This window comes from Spinacia oleracea, chromosome 2 (assembly GCF_020520425.1).
Source record: "Spinacia oleracea cultivar Varoflay chromosome 2, BTI_SOV_V1, whole genome shotgun sequence".
Lineage (NCBI taxonomy): Eukaryota > Viridiplantae > Streptophyta > Magnoliopsida > Caryophyllales > Amaranthaceae > Spinacia > Spinacia oleracea.
The window spans coordinates 73846816-73862005 of NC_079488.1; the positions used below are offsets into that span (position 1 = coordinate 73846816).

General features: G+C 32.0%; 1 protein-coding gene across 1 annotated transcript; it reads left to right on the forward strand.

Moving 5' to 3' along the window:
• The first annotated feature begins 9491 nt into the window (after positions 1-9491).
• On the forward strand, positions 9492-10732 carry LOC110790762 (transcription repressor OFP8-like). Its single transcript, XM_021995531.2, has one exon. The coding sequence runs from the start codon at positions 9564-9566 to the stop codon at positions 10587-10589; it is 1026 nt and encodes a 341-aa protein (XP_021851223.1). The 5' UTR covers positions 9492-9563; the 3' UTR covers positions 10590-10732.
• Positions 10733-15190: the final 4458 nt, after the last annotated feature.

Sequence of the window (15190 nt, forward strand, 5' to 3'; positions counted from 1 at the left end):
ACACCACAGAGGCAAAGACCTCCTGCAGCTTTCTATTCTGATCATGGGGGTGAGCAAACCATCTACTCCTTCCCTGCACATGACTTCCCATTGTCACAGACTCAACCAAGTCAAGGACACACAATATCAAGCCAAGCATTGCAGGATCTTGCAATGGCTAGAAGATTAGAAAAAAGACCATGAGGTTAGATTTTATTGAATTTAAAGTCTTCATTACATTTCATTAGTGCAGATCATTACATTTTACCTACCCACTTAACCCACTTAACTTAAAACAAACCAGATAAAAAAAAACAGAACCACTAGGATTACAACCCACACTTCACATTTCACACTAATAGGTCTTCTCATCTTGCTCATCACATAGTCTGCCTCCCTCTTCCTTGCATAATTGTTAGCTTCACTAAGTTTTGTCCTAAAACTATCAACTTCAGCAGCAAGGCTTTGTTTATCTTGCATTAACCCTAGTATGACAATTGTTTGCCAAGTTGTTGGTTCTTGTTCATCAATCCATCTAAAAAAGATGCAACCCCTTCTGTTTGTTTCAACATCATAATCTGGACAAGCAATGAACCTCCTTCCAGGATTTTCTTTTGTCCATGCCTTTTGAATGGATACTGTGAATCCACAGTAGCACCTCTTAGGGTGTTCATTATCACAATTGTTGAACAAAGAGATAGCCCTGTTCATCATTCTGCAAATAAATTACGTTTTAATAATTATTTCCTAAATATGTTTAATTATTGTAAAATAAGCAATGAATTTTAACGGCTGTTAGTGACGGAAAACAAAAAGCAGCGTTTTCCATCCTTATAATATGTAGTTAAAGAAATTGATGGTCAAAGTTATGCATTGACAAGCGTGTTCGATCAAAACAGGTCAAGTATTAAGGGACCGAGGGAGTAATAACATAAACTAAAACAACGTAATACAAAGTACCCTGTATTTAATAGATTGTGATGAGTTACAACTATAAAATGGGACTTGTAAAAGGGATATTATAGCCAATTATTTGATATTGGCAGGGTTGTCCACTATCTTACACAAATATAATCAACGTTACTGAATGTAATGTTTGACTCTATAATTTCGTCTCAAATGTTGATAAAATTCATTGCAATAACATACTATCATAGTAAATAAATATACAATCATATTTGCTAATTACAGTTAACAATCGAGTAACGGCTAAAAAAACCACCACCTGATATTGTTCTATCACGAGTTCACAACTCCTTTAAAATTGGTCCCAAAACTCCCAACTACAAGAAAGTAAAGGGTCAAATCATTAAAAGGCAAAGAAATCAAAATGGGAATTGTAAACTTGTTAATGAAATTGAAACTTTGAAGAAGAATTTTTTTTTTTTTTTGCCAAAAAGATGAAATGTAATTTAGCTATTTGTTGGTATTTTAGAGCATTAAAGCTTACTGAAAACTAAATGACTTTGGAGTATATTTTGTTGCTTAGCTTTTGGAAACTTCTATGACTTTGGGATGCTACGAAATATTAGGGCCTTGGGGTTTGGGCCCCCCCTCTTTACTTGACCGTATTTGGGCGGGTTGTGCGCGGCCCATTTTGTTGGGAATGTGAACCTGCCCAGGGGTTCTGCTTTTTGGGCCTCTACTTTTTTGTCTTTTTATATTTGTGGTATTTCGGTTTAGACATTTGCTAATTGACAAAATATAAGTTGATTATATCACTTAAGTAAATTGATTTTCAAAACTTGAAACTTGAAAACTTTGAATGTTTTATTAGTTGGGGAAAAGTGGAGCTCAAACCTTTTGTACTTGTCTTATTCTCTCTAGGACTTAATCTCCATAGTTGGTAAAATTTAACGGCTGTTTTGATTCGTTTTTGAGATGCAAGTTTTGAGCATACATTCTATTTAACTGGTTTTCACTTATCTGAATTTATTTTGACCCATTATGATTTATATACATGATACATAGATGTATAACGGTAGATGAACGAAAATATCAGTTTATGATCTATATTGATGTGAGCTAATGGGAGTAGTGACTTGGAGAAATTGAAAAGGTTGATTTGAAACGTACTTGAAACTTTGAATTCATCTTGAAATGCTAGTTTTGATAAATATACTATGGCCCTGTTCGGCAAAATTAGCGGTAGCGGGTAGCGGTTGAGTAGCGGGTAGCGGTTAAAGTAGCGAATAGCGGTGAATAGTAGCTGGTAACGGTTAGCTGTCAAAGTAGCGGTAACTAATATGAGTGTTCGGTAAAAGTAGCGGTTGATATTATAAAAATAAAAATAAAAGCAAGAATATTATTCAAAACTTTATTATAAATTTGTCAAACGCTACCCGCTACCTTAAACGCTACTAATTTTAACGTTTGACAACAGCTACCCAACCGCTACCTCAATCGCTAACCGCTACCTAAATCGCTACTTTACCAAACACTTACAAATTTTACAAGTAGCGTCTTGACTAGGTCAAAACGCTACCCGCTACCACAAACATTTAACTTTTGTTTTATTCGCCTAATTTCCGCTTATTAGCATTTAACTGAATTTATCAATATTTTGTAATTTATATATAATAGATGTTTTACGGTATGGAGTCAGGGGACAAATTGGTTAAAAGATATGGATCAAAATACCATTTTATTTATTTATTTTGGTGTGAATGAGCCATTAAGGCAACAAAAATTACAAATGGAGAAGGGTAATTCAAACTATCACGATATGATAAACATACCTCTAATATTAACCACTAAGCTGAGACATTATTGATATTGAAATGCCATTTTATAATCTATATTGATGTCAGCTAATGGGAAGGTAATGGGTTGTAGAAATTGAAAAGATTGATTTGAAATAACTTGATTTGAACTTTTAGCCGAGAAAATTATAGGTGGGAAAAAGGGTGGAAGAAACCGTTTGCATTTGTCTCATTCTCTGTACACCTTTTCTCTTATTGATCGAGTTGGTTAATTAAGTAGAAATTTGATGCTTCTTTTAGACGTTACTTTATGTTAATTAAGTGGACTTGGAGTATCATTTTCCTTTCTGTCTTTATTTTTGACATTAGAGAAGGAATTAGTTAGTAATAATATAATGTTATTTTCATGAATTTTCTATTAGGCTGAATATGCAAGAACATGTTGGAACCAGTCTAACCATGTACAAGCCTTGTAATATATTTGACTAGATTTATAAGTTAGTCATCTACTATCGTATTCTCTCAAGAACATATCCCTTAGTATTGTACTACATTTTAAAATATGTTGTTTGTTAATATTACATCTCATGTATACATTTGTTAATATCGAGTGTCATGCAAGCTTAAGTGATCGATGTGAAATCAACACCACGTACGTATAACATGACACTAAGAGCACATGTACATCAGGTCCTTGGGAATAGGGAGAAGGATAAGAGAAATTTCTATCCTTGAAAACTTCAACTAGCAAGAATCGAATATCTCACCACAAGCAATGGTTGAGCGATGATTTTTGAATCGGGGTGTCGAAATGTTTGAATTTGGTGTCGACATGTTGATAAAGTTATTTAATCTATATTAATTTACTTTTTCTAATAAACATTCTCCTCCGATATTTACAAAATTAGGTGGGCCGTCTCCGCCACTAACCATAAGGTCGGCATCCTTACCGAGTACATGAAACCCTTCTATATACCGAAGTACGAAAATAGTACTCCGTTATAGACTTATACAGTTATACTCCGTAGTCCGTACTCCGTGTGTGAAACCCTTTTACCGAAGGATATATAGAGGCATGCTGCACACGGCATGCACACCGCATTTGTGCGGACGAATTACATGCATAGTAAAATTTCTGGCTCGTCTAGTTTGGATTAAGGAGTCCAATCCATCCATACCGCATTTGTGCGGACGAATTACATGCATAGTAAAATTTCTGGCTCGTCTAGTTTGGATTAAGGAGTCCAATCCATCCATCACAACTCAAGTCACAAGCTCAATAGGTAATCTTATGGATTTAACTACAGGGGGGACAAATAAAAATCTTCCTATATTTTTTATTAATAAGAGTTACACTTGATATAATCCTGTTTTTTTTTAATAAGAGTTATACTATCATTTTGTAAGCTTTTATATTTTAATACTTCGTATCATATTTCTCTCCTCTTATGATTTTCAATCCCAGATACTACTTCCGTTTTAAAAAAATCTTTACACTTATTATTTGCACGGACTCGGTGCAATGTTTGACCGTTAATATATCCAATTTCGTATGGTAAAAAATTATAAAAAGTTGATATTTATAAAATACATTTCGAGATAAATCTAACAGGATATTTCATGATAATTTTTGATAGATATAATAGTGAAAATTTATGGTCAAAGTTTTAATTTTTGGACACATTTATCAAAGCGTAAAAATCTTTTTAAAACGGATGTAGTATACTAATGGTCTTTATCTCCTTAGTTCCCAGTTTTTCACTCTTACACTTTATTTTACTCACAATAAGTAATCCATCAATTATCAATTTATTATAATAAGTAATTAACCACTACTCAACTCGCATATTGCAGAGAATAGTAGTTTATTAAATTCAGTTCAAACTTGCTAAAAACAGACGTACGTAATTAATCTATACTACTCCGTATATATTAAAAGACGTTTCTATAAACGTTTATATGACACGTGACGCATATAGTTTGCGTAAGATTTGAATCCGCGACCTTCAATTCTAACACTAGAGCATTAAAGAATTAAGCTATAACACTTTACCTGTTATCTTTGCAATATTAATATAATATAAAATAATTATCTTGTGAAAAAAATTAAAACATAATTTCACTAAAGAATATAATAATTAATTGGTATTCACATAATAATCCAGCGTATTGTCCGGGCCAAAATTACTAGTTAAATTATTAAACGGTTGTTACTAAATTATTAAAGTATTTTGAGCAATTTCTAAGTTGTCATTGTATGCGAAAGCATCAACGTTGAGAAATGAGAATGAAGTTGGATAAATACATACGGCCATACATGATGACATATTGCACACGTTACTACGTCATCAATTGAGTTGATCGAGTACTTCCATTTTTGCACACTAAATTATTTTTCGTTTTAATACAATTATTTCTACATTCAAGAATCAAGTTGATTATATAATCATGATCTGATGATCATAAAATTAAGTCAAAAAAGGATCTTGTAAAAGTTTTTTTAATTGGTCAAACAAGTCACGGGCTCAAGAAAAATGATAGCTCCGCTACGTAAAGTTCGTAGTCATGGGCTGATGATGGGTTCACTTTTGTAAGTACGGAGTATTTTATATATATATATATATTTTTTTTTTTGAAGGTAAGATGAAGTGTCCTACTGAGTCGGAACTCCGCACGGGTCAACCTACCCGGGTTAGCAGGCTAGACACTTTGAGAGGGGGGCGATGATGAGGCCTCACCTTTTGGTTGGAGTGTGAAATCCTTTCCACTAGGCCAAGGCATTGCTTGGGAGTATTTTTTATATTATAAATGTATATATATACGCACAATAAGTTAATATGGGGTACCTTCGTATTTTAAAAAGAAATACTCCGTATACTTTAATCGGCAAGGAGTGTTAGAAAAGTTGGTTTAATTTATTAAAATAACAAAAGGTCTTGCGCGCACAAGGTGTACAATAAATTTATTGTACACCAAGATAACTTTAACCCTCTTTTTTTGTAACTTTAACCTAGTTTTGATTAACTTTTATATTAGTAAAAAAAATTGGTAGATAAATATTTTAAATGATTAAATGATTGATTTTATACATTATTAGTGATTTTGAAGAAATAAGTTATACTAAAATGAAAAAATTTATCACTTAAAAATAGATAACTTTTACATATATAATCTTAACTTTTAAGCATTTTGAGTTAACTTTTACTCCGGTGTACAATATTTATTGTACACCCATTGTAAATAAGAATTTGTGTAAGATAAAAGTGGGGTTGTGGATGAATTATTTATTATAGTAAAAAGATGATGTGAGTAAGCTTGGGAACCACAAAAAAAGAGAAATATTAATATAATTGGAAATAGAGACCACATGTCAAAAAAGAAAAATATATCTCTTTTTAAAATACGGTCATTTAAGAAAAGCGTATCTTTTTTTAAAATACGGAGGGAGCAAATATTTAAATTTCCTCTGCATCATTTGTAATGTCATTGTGAATGATTAAATTAATGTCTACTATCAATATATGTTTAGGAATTTATTATATTCATATCAATGATTTAAAAAAAAAATCCTTAGAAAATCAACCTTCAGGGTAGAAGGTGCATGCTCTTCCTTTCATCGTGCTCACTAAGTTACTCCCTTCGTATTTAAAAGAAAAAATACTTGACCGGCATGTAACTTTAGGAGTGTGAGTTAAATTTATTAAAATAAGATGAAAGTAGGGTAGTTAGTGAATTATACGAAGTATATTATAGTTAAAAGATGAAATGAGTAAGTGTGGGGAATACAAGAAAGAGAGAAATATTAATATGATGGAAAGTGGGGACCAAAACATATCAAAAAAGAAAAATGCATCTCTTTTTAAAATACCACCGTTTTAAAAAAATTTATCTTTTTTTAAATATGGAAGGAGTATTTTTAAACTACATAAAACATGTTCGGATAAATCAATATCCGTCTAAAATAGTTCTGTATATACTTATAGACTCTTTGTCCTCCCAAAAAAAAGGCGTCTTCAAAAGAAAGTTCAGCGTTTGAAGCCAACAAAGTGCCAACTAGACATGCTGTAGCTGTGCCGCCTGTGCATCACATACTACATGTTCATCGTTAAAGTGCTTACATGTATGTAGGAATGTAGGGCTGCAGAGTAGTTAATAAGTAATTGGAGTAATAATACAACAGTTCAAATTTCGAACGTCACTTAATTAAACAAGTGGTCCCCAATACTTAGTATCACCTTTTTAAGGTTAGTTAGTTATTGCCTTGTTGTTCTAATGGCAAAGTTATGACCTAGCTTGCATAGATACGGGAGGGTTTACTAATATGAATACAGGGAAACAGGAACCTGAATCAAAGATTTGTATCATAGGTTGATTAGCTAGAAACGCGTATTGCTGTGTCCGAGTATTGCGTTTCAGACACATTCTGAAAACGGATAGAGTCATATTTTTACCGTATCCATACATCATAGGTTATGACCGCTAAACTAAAACTACTGTAATGTAAATGAAGTTCTTTACAAGTGGTACAAAACGCAAAATGTTTAAGTAGTTCAAATTGTACGCTCAATACTAAATGCTCACCACGAGTGTAAGAACTAAATTACATGTAATTAGTGTCTAGTCACTGCTTATTCGGGTTTCAAATTTTAGTTTCTTGTTTGCAACTCTATGAGTTCCGACCATATACATATACGTAGTATCAATTTTCCATTCTCATTAAAATCACTCCTAGAAAAAGTATGAATATAATGATACCTATGAGAATATAATGAAACGACTTATCCTAATTTGAGTAGCTGACCTCATATATATATATAGATATAAATATATAATATCCTTACTATTCTCCGATCCATTAGATAACACACGTTCACACTAACAAAGTAACGTAACAATGCCTAGTCAAACATCAAATGCATGCTATAGATAAAATTAAGAGTTATTAGTACCATAAGACATTTTAAGCTATATAAATTTGTCTAGATAGAGACTATATCCACAACAACAAGCATCAATATTATAATATTAAAATGATAAGGATAACAAATCCTATACATATATTTTGAAATGGATTTGTCTACACATTTTAAGGAGTAAAGTACAAAATACTATTACTAGGTCACCATCATCCTTCGATATAAATATGAGGAACAAAACAAAATATGGTGAAGTATTTATTTAATGCAGGATGGTGATATTGATACAAGCCGCGCCGACTAGGAAAATTAAAAATGAACCAATGGTGATGAACCATTGAGAAGCAAACTAATCACACGTCCAATGGCCATGTTCTACATACCTTCAAAACCATATTTTACACTTGGAAATATTTTTCAAAAATAATTTTAGATTTCCACTGGCTTATTAAAATCTTATGAATGATGCACAAGTTTTAAGATTTTAAGTATTTCCCCTAAAATTAATGAAGTATTTTACCGTACTGTCACCTTCGTGATGAGAAATTCACCGTACAACCAGTTGTACTTTGTAAGATTATACAAACTTATTTTGTATTAGTGTGTGATTATGCGCACAAGGTACAAGTAAAAGCCTGATCAAATAGCGGTCGTTCCGTACCAAAGATCTTTATCCCAACACGTAAGGTCGGCTGGTTGGTCTACGCTAAACAACGAGTACTTTTTGTGTGTCCAAAACAATTTTGGCAAAAAAATAGCAAGATTTTCGAGCCATTTTCGAGCAAGGAAAATTGCCTCAGTTTACACACAAATTATAACCGATTATACAAAAGATGGGTCCTTCTGACTCCCTATAAGACTATACCGCCCTATACACTTTGCTCTTTGTTCTCATCCGAGAGGATAAATAGGTTAGAGCTTTGATCTTTTGTAAGCTCTATCGATTTTCTTTTCTAATAGCAAATGAAATAAAGATAATTTTGTCAAAAATAACCTTTTATTACCCGTATTTTGTGAGAAATAACCTTTTAATTTTCTTCTGTGAAGAAGGCCTAGCTTAAACTAAATAAAATTGCGAAGAACAACCCGAATCCATTTCTGGCGTTAACTTCACAATTCCGGCCATTGACTCGCCGTTTTTGCTAAGCACACCCCTTTTCCCTCCAAATTTTCTTCTTAAAAGCAGAAATAACCCCCCAAAAAAATCACTGAAATCTTTCTTCTCTTTGTTCTTCTTCCCTCAAACTCAATTTTCTCTCTTCATGCTCAAAAAAACCATAGAAATTGCTGGTCCAATGTTGATTTTTTCTCAATTAAATCATTCTCCAACGTAGTTCGTCTATCTACATCTACATTATGGTGAGTTTGGTGTATTAATTTTGTAGAATGGTAATGTAGGAAAGTTATGATTTTTTTCCATCAAATGTTTGAATTTAACCTATTTGGGTGAAATTGGCGTTTGTTAATTGGTCCACTTGCATTAACCATGGCTCATGCTACTCCACCACTTCTTCCTCATCCTCCGCTTCATCGTCTTTCTCTCTCCACTTTACCGATGTCGGTCAGATCTATAAAACCGTCGATGGTGAACCGGCGTTTTGACGGTCTAGATCATCTGCGTTTCCTTTCTTCTATTCCGACGGTCTAGTCAATGGGCGGAATTTCTCAGTCAACGCCTGAAAATAGATTTTGGTTGTTTTTCGCAAAAAAAAAAAAAGGTTTAAGGTCTTTTTTCCCAATTTTTTTTAAAAAGTTATTTATCGAAAAATTCGGGTTATAAAAGATTGTTTTTGATACATTAAAATACACCCAAAAAATATTGACCTTCTTAAATTATTTTTTAAAAAAGCCCATGATAATAAATTAATAAGTACTTCAACCTCCTATTTAATCCACAACATCCTCCCTCCACTACCCCCTCTCCTTCCCAAAAAAAAACATCACCTTTCTCTCTCTTCTTCCAAAAATGGAGAAGGAGAACAAATTCAAGCTAAAACTTGCAAGAATGTTCACTTCTTCATGCAAAACCCAAGATCTTTCTGAAGTTGTTGACCATAAATTGCCAATCTTTACCCCTGAAAACACAGTCTTTCTTCAAACTCCATTAATGGAGGTTCCTCAAGAAGAAGATGAAGATACTGATTACCCTTTCCATTCCCCTGTTTATAAATCCAAACAAACACAATTATCATCATCTTCCTCAATGATGTATTGCAAGCCTAGATGCCCTGAAACATTTGATCAGATGGTTCGAGAGAATTGTATCATCCCCGGAAACCCTTTTCCTCGCCGGAAAATAGCCGGTAAATACTCACTTTTTTCACCGGCTGCGGAATATTCCGGTGGCCGGCGTTGTCCTCCTGCTTCCCCTGCTTCTCCCCTGCTTTTGACTCAAAAACAGGGGAAAAGGAATAAAAAGAAGAAAAATAAGGCAAATTACAAAAATGAGAATACCCTTTTAAAGAAAAGTGGAAACCCAGATAGAATATACTACTCTTCTTCAAATGAGACGGATATTGGTGACTGGTTCAGCAGTGATGATGAGAGAGAAGAAGATGAAACAGAGACTTTGTTTTCTTTAAAGTCTGTTTCTTTTTCTTCTAAGTCAATCTCTTTTTCTTCTGATTCGGACCCTAATAATAATTCGGGCCGGGTTCGGAATCGGCCTCGGCCTCGAACACGGAGGCGAAAGCCGAGTTCGAGGCTGAAGAAAGAAAGTAGAGCGGCGGCGGAGGCGAAGGAGGAGGTGGGGATGGTGCCATTGGAAGGGAAAGTGAAGGATACATTTGCTGTGGTGAAGAGTTCAAGTGATCCGTACAATGATTTCAGGACATCAATGGTGGAAATGATAATTGAGAAGCAAATATTTGGAGCTAAAGAATTGGAGCAGCTTTTGAAATGTTTTTTATCTCTTAATTCTCCTCATCATCATAGGGTTATTGTTCAAGTTTTTACTGAGATTTGGGATGCTCTTTTTTCTTATTGTTCTTGATCAATTATTCCCACCCAAAAAAAGGGAAAAAAACGCAAAAGAAAAAAAAATGTTTAGGATGTTAAAATGTTTAGTAGTAACTAGTGTTGTACTAACTATTATTATTATTATTATTATTATTATTATTATTATTATTATTATTATTATTATTATTAAGTATGATAATTGACTGTATTCAAGGAGTTTGTTTAATTTATATGGATTTTCTGTCTTGTTGTTGTTTGTTGGTTTGTTTGGTCGTGTGAAATAGAAAAATCACATTTAAATGAAAGGAGGGAAAATACAAATTCTTACGTAGAGGGTTGTATGCAGTATATACTAGCGGGTGTTTTTATGGCTATTGATGGACTATCTCAACAAAAAGTGTTTAACATTGTCAAAGGAGGGTGTGAAATGAGTTCAAAAAAATTAGACAAATATGACTTTAATTAGATGTTTAATTTCTTAACCTTAATTGGCAACATTTGCAAATTATGCATGGTTTAAGAGTTTAGATTATTGGACATCATTTGAACTAAAAAGTGTGATAATTGTCATTCAAAAGGATACTTGTTTTAAGCATGAAAAGTTGGGAATCAACTTCTCTTTTGGCCAATTGACTTTCATGGATTCGGGGATTACTTTCTCTATAATCCAGAGAGATTAAAAAGAATTTAATTTAAATTAAATTAAAATAATATTATTATCGTTTATTTGGATCTTTTTAGAAGAAAGGGTTTTGAATTTTGATAATTTCGTTGACATGTTTTTTAAGCTTTGTTAATCTTAGGTGTCACACTCATGAGTCATGCTTGAGTGTGATAGGAATGAGGATTTATTGAAGTTGTTTCAAGGATCTATCTTGATTAGCTAGTATTTGTATTCACATTTTGTCACCCAACTTGTGAAGCATGCAATAGTTCAATACTACTATTCTTATGGGTACGTAAGATGTAGAAGGTCATTCATGAGGTTTTGAGGGTTTGATTCACATTAGACCTGATCAAATGGCGGGTCGGGTTCGGGTCGGGTTCGGGTCGGGACGAGAGAATAAAAAACTTCCCATTGTGTCGGGCCGGGCCGAGTCGGACCAAACTTCGGGCCAATTTTGTGTGCCCAAAACCCGCTATTTTGGGCCAAAATTAACGGGCTTTTCGGGCCAATTTCGGGCTGGGCCAAATATTTAACTAAAAATGTTGTTTTGCGTTTCCCAAAGCCCGTATTTTTTTTAAAAGTTCGGGCCAGGCCGGAATAGGCTGCCAAAACCCGCTAATTTTCGGATCGGGCCCATGATAATCAGCTCTAATTGACATCACTCTCAAAGAGTCTAACTAGCCATTTGATTCCAGTTTAAACGATGAAAGTGTCATATATTATGAATTGTGAATTACCGTATCGTCCACATGTATTTAGCCCACGCAGAGGCCGACAACTATTCTCGATTAATAAATACTACACTCTCCGTCCCTTAATACTCGCACCGTTTTGACTGGACACACTTGTCAATGCACAACTTTGATCACCAATATTTTTAACTACATATTATAAAAACTTATAAAATATTAATATTTTGAAAATATATATTATGATGAAGCCAACAATATATTATATAGTAACATTTGTTTTCATATACTAGAAATTAAATAGGGTCAAAATGAATTATGTGAATAGTGCAAAAAGTCAAAACGGTGCGAGTATTAAGGGACATAGAAAGTACGTAAGTATTAGAACTTCATCAATTTCGGAGGTTTGTCTTTGCAACCTACTTCTACAATAAAACTATACGAGGGTAATAATACCATAAATTAAGTGTTTTAGGCTTTTAGCCATTTAGTATTAGCGAGAGAAACCTAATCTAATCTAATATACATATATAAAGGAGACATATTTGCTGAAAGATTAGAACGCCATCTAGGATTACTAATGGTTTTGGTCAATGAAAATTAAGATTTCTAATTTCTTTTTGAATTAAAAAAATCAAGTGCCACGTAGATAATTAATTAGGTGTCCACGTAGATATTTTAATTAAATAATTACTAATATATACAACTCCGTCTAAAATAAAAAAAATCTAATAATTAAAAAATAAATCTAAAATAAAATTCATCCAAAATGAAACAATAATCTAAAATAAAATAAATAAAATTCAATTTAAAATCAAACATTAATCCAATATTAGAGCGCCTCATAGAAAAATCTAATGGTTTCGGCCAATGAAAAATAAGATTTCAAAATTAATTTTGAATTAAAAAAGTCGAGTGCCACGTAAAGAAATGATTAACTCTCACGTAGATATTTTTTATTAATTATCTATTAATGTTACGCATATACAATTTCATCCAAAAACAAACACTTTCATAATAAAAAAAATCTAAAATGAAATTCAATGCAAAATAAAAAACTAACCTAATCTAATATATAAAAGTGGTATATACATAGGATTTTTATTTAAACATAAAAATTTAATAGAATATGATTTTTATTTAAACATAACAATTTAATAGAATCCGTGCATCGCACGGGCTAAAATCTAGTAATCTATATATTATACTAAAAGAGAGGAAATCAATGTGGTGATGACAAATGTCACTCATTGATTGGCCTCTCTTTTAGATATAAAAAAATTAAAAAATAAAATAATTGATTGTAAATTATTTTGTTACCTTTTTACCCAATAAAGATTTGATTCTATTTTCCCAAAAAAAAAATATCATTCTATACATGAGGAATATTATATAAAATCCGTTTTTATATTTTGGTAACAAATATAACAATATCTGCTTATATTTTTATTAAAGAAATTAATCCATTTTACGGATTACGTAGTAGGATATTTACAAAAAATAATTAATGTAATCTACCGATTTGTACATACATAATTAGAATACAAATAAATTAGAAAAACAACGAAGTATGAATATAGTATAAAAAAGGTTACTATAATACTATATATATATATATATAATATTTTAACAACTAAATTTGATAATTATAAGTAATATTTTATTACTTTAAAAAAGAAAGTACGGAGTATTGTAACTTCCTTAAACACGAGAAAAACTTGCGTAACCTTATCTATCTACTACTCTACTATGTAACTCCTCGATTTTTAAAATTTTGCAACTCTTTTGTTTTTACACTAACTACTAAATTCACACATCTCTGTAATTTTAATGTTATTTGGTAAATTTTAATATAGATGATGAACATAGTCATGTAATCCGTATCATTTTGTTGGATTTGTCTAAATAATACTTACAAAATACAAATTTAATACCCATATCATAATAAAAATTTAATAAAATGACTAACTGTATGTATATATTGTCAATTTTTATTTAAAATATGTGTCTTATATTGACCGTGGATATGTATAACGAATATTTATCTTTGCTTTAATATTCAAAGTAGTATTTATCAAGGTTTTGTAAAAGATGCTTATTGAAAAAAGAAATTGTTCTATATAAAAATGTCTCTCTCTCTAACTCCCTATCTTATACTTTATTCTATATAAAAAATATTCACTATATCCCATCATACCTATTTTCCTATTAGATTATATAATATAATCTTACAATAACTTATCGCATAAAACTCCGTGAATATACTATTACAACAATTAAATCCGGACGGAGAGAGTACATATTATAATGTTTTGTTTATTTAATCAATTATTCTAATAAGATACTGCAATTGAAGAAGGCTCAGTAGTAGAATTTTAAAAATCAAAACTCTCTTACCAAAAAAAAATTGAGTCATGGAGTGGGTTTGAGGCAAGTGTGGATACACGTGTAGGTGATAGATTGGGGATGAGTTTTACTTTTAACCCGTTAGAATGAGATTGGGAGGGGTGAGTACTTTTCCCATCGTGGGTGACGGGAATAGAGATAAGAATTTTGGACGAGTATGAGTGTGGAGACTCCGACCAGCTCCAAAGTCATGACTAGCTGAATAAATAAAATAGTGGAGTAGTTGTTAAGTGCTCGGATAATGATATAAATATGACTATCAAAGTAAAGATGGATGAGAATAACACTATGATTGACACATGTGACCATCAAAGTAAAGGATGGATGAGAATAACACTATGATTGACACATGTGATGAATAAAGATGAAAATAACTTTGTTTATGTACCTTTATTTGACTTTATTTTTATGATAAACAAGATACCGAATGGGGAAATAGAAAAAAAAATTCATCATTATTTTTAATTAAGAGAATATCTATAAGGTTGTGTCCAAAGTATAGTGTAACCAGATAACCAAATTGAGATTTGAGTTTTAAAATTCAAAACTCTCTTACCAAAACATAATGTTGAGTTCAGCCGTTTAGGGCTAGGTTTGACACATGTGATGAGTGGGGATGAAAATAATTTGTTCTATGTACCTTTATTTGTTTTTATTTTTTTAATAAGTAAGACCAAATGGGCAATAAAAATTTATCCATCATTAGTTTTAATTAGGAGAATGTCCATAAGCTATATGTGTCCAAATTATAATGTAATCAGACAACAATATTGTCAAATACTCTAGAATAGAGTTTTAAAATAAACTCTCCTACCAAAAAATAATGTCGGGTTCAGTCGTCTAGGGGTAGGTTTGACACGTGTGATGAATATG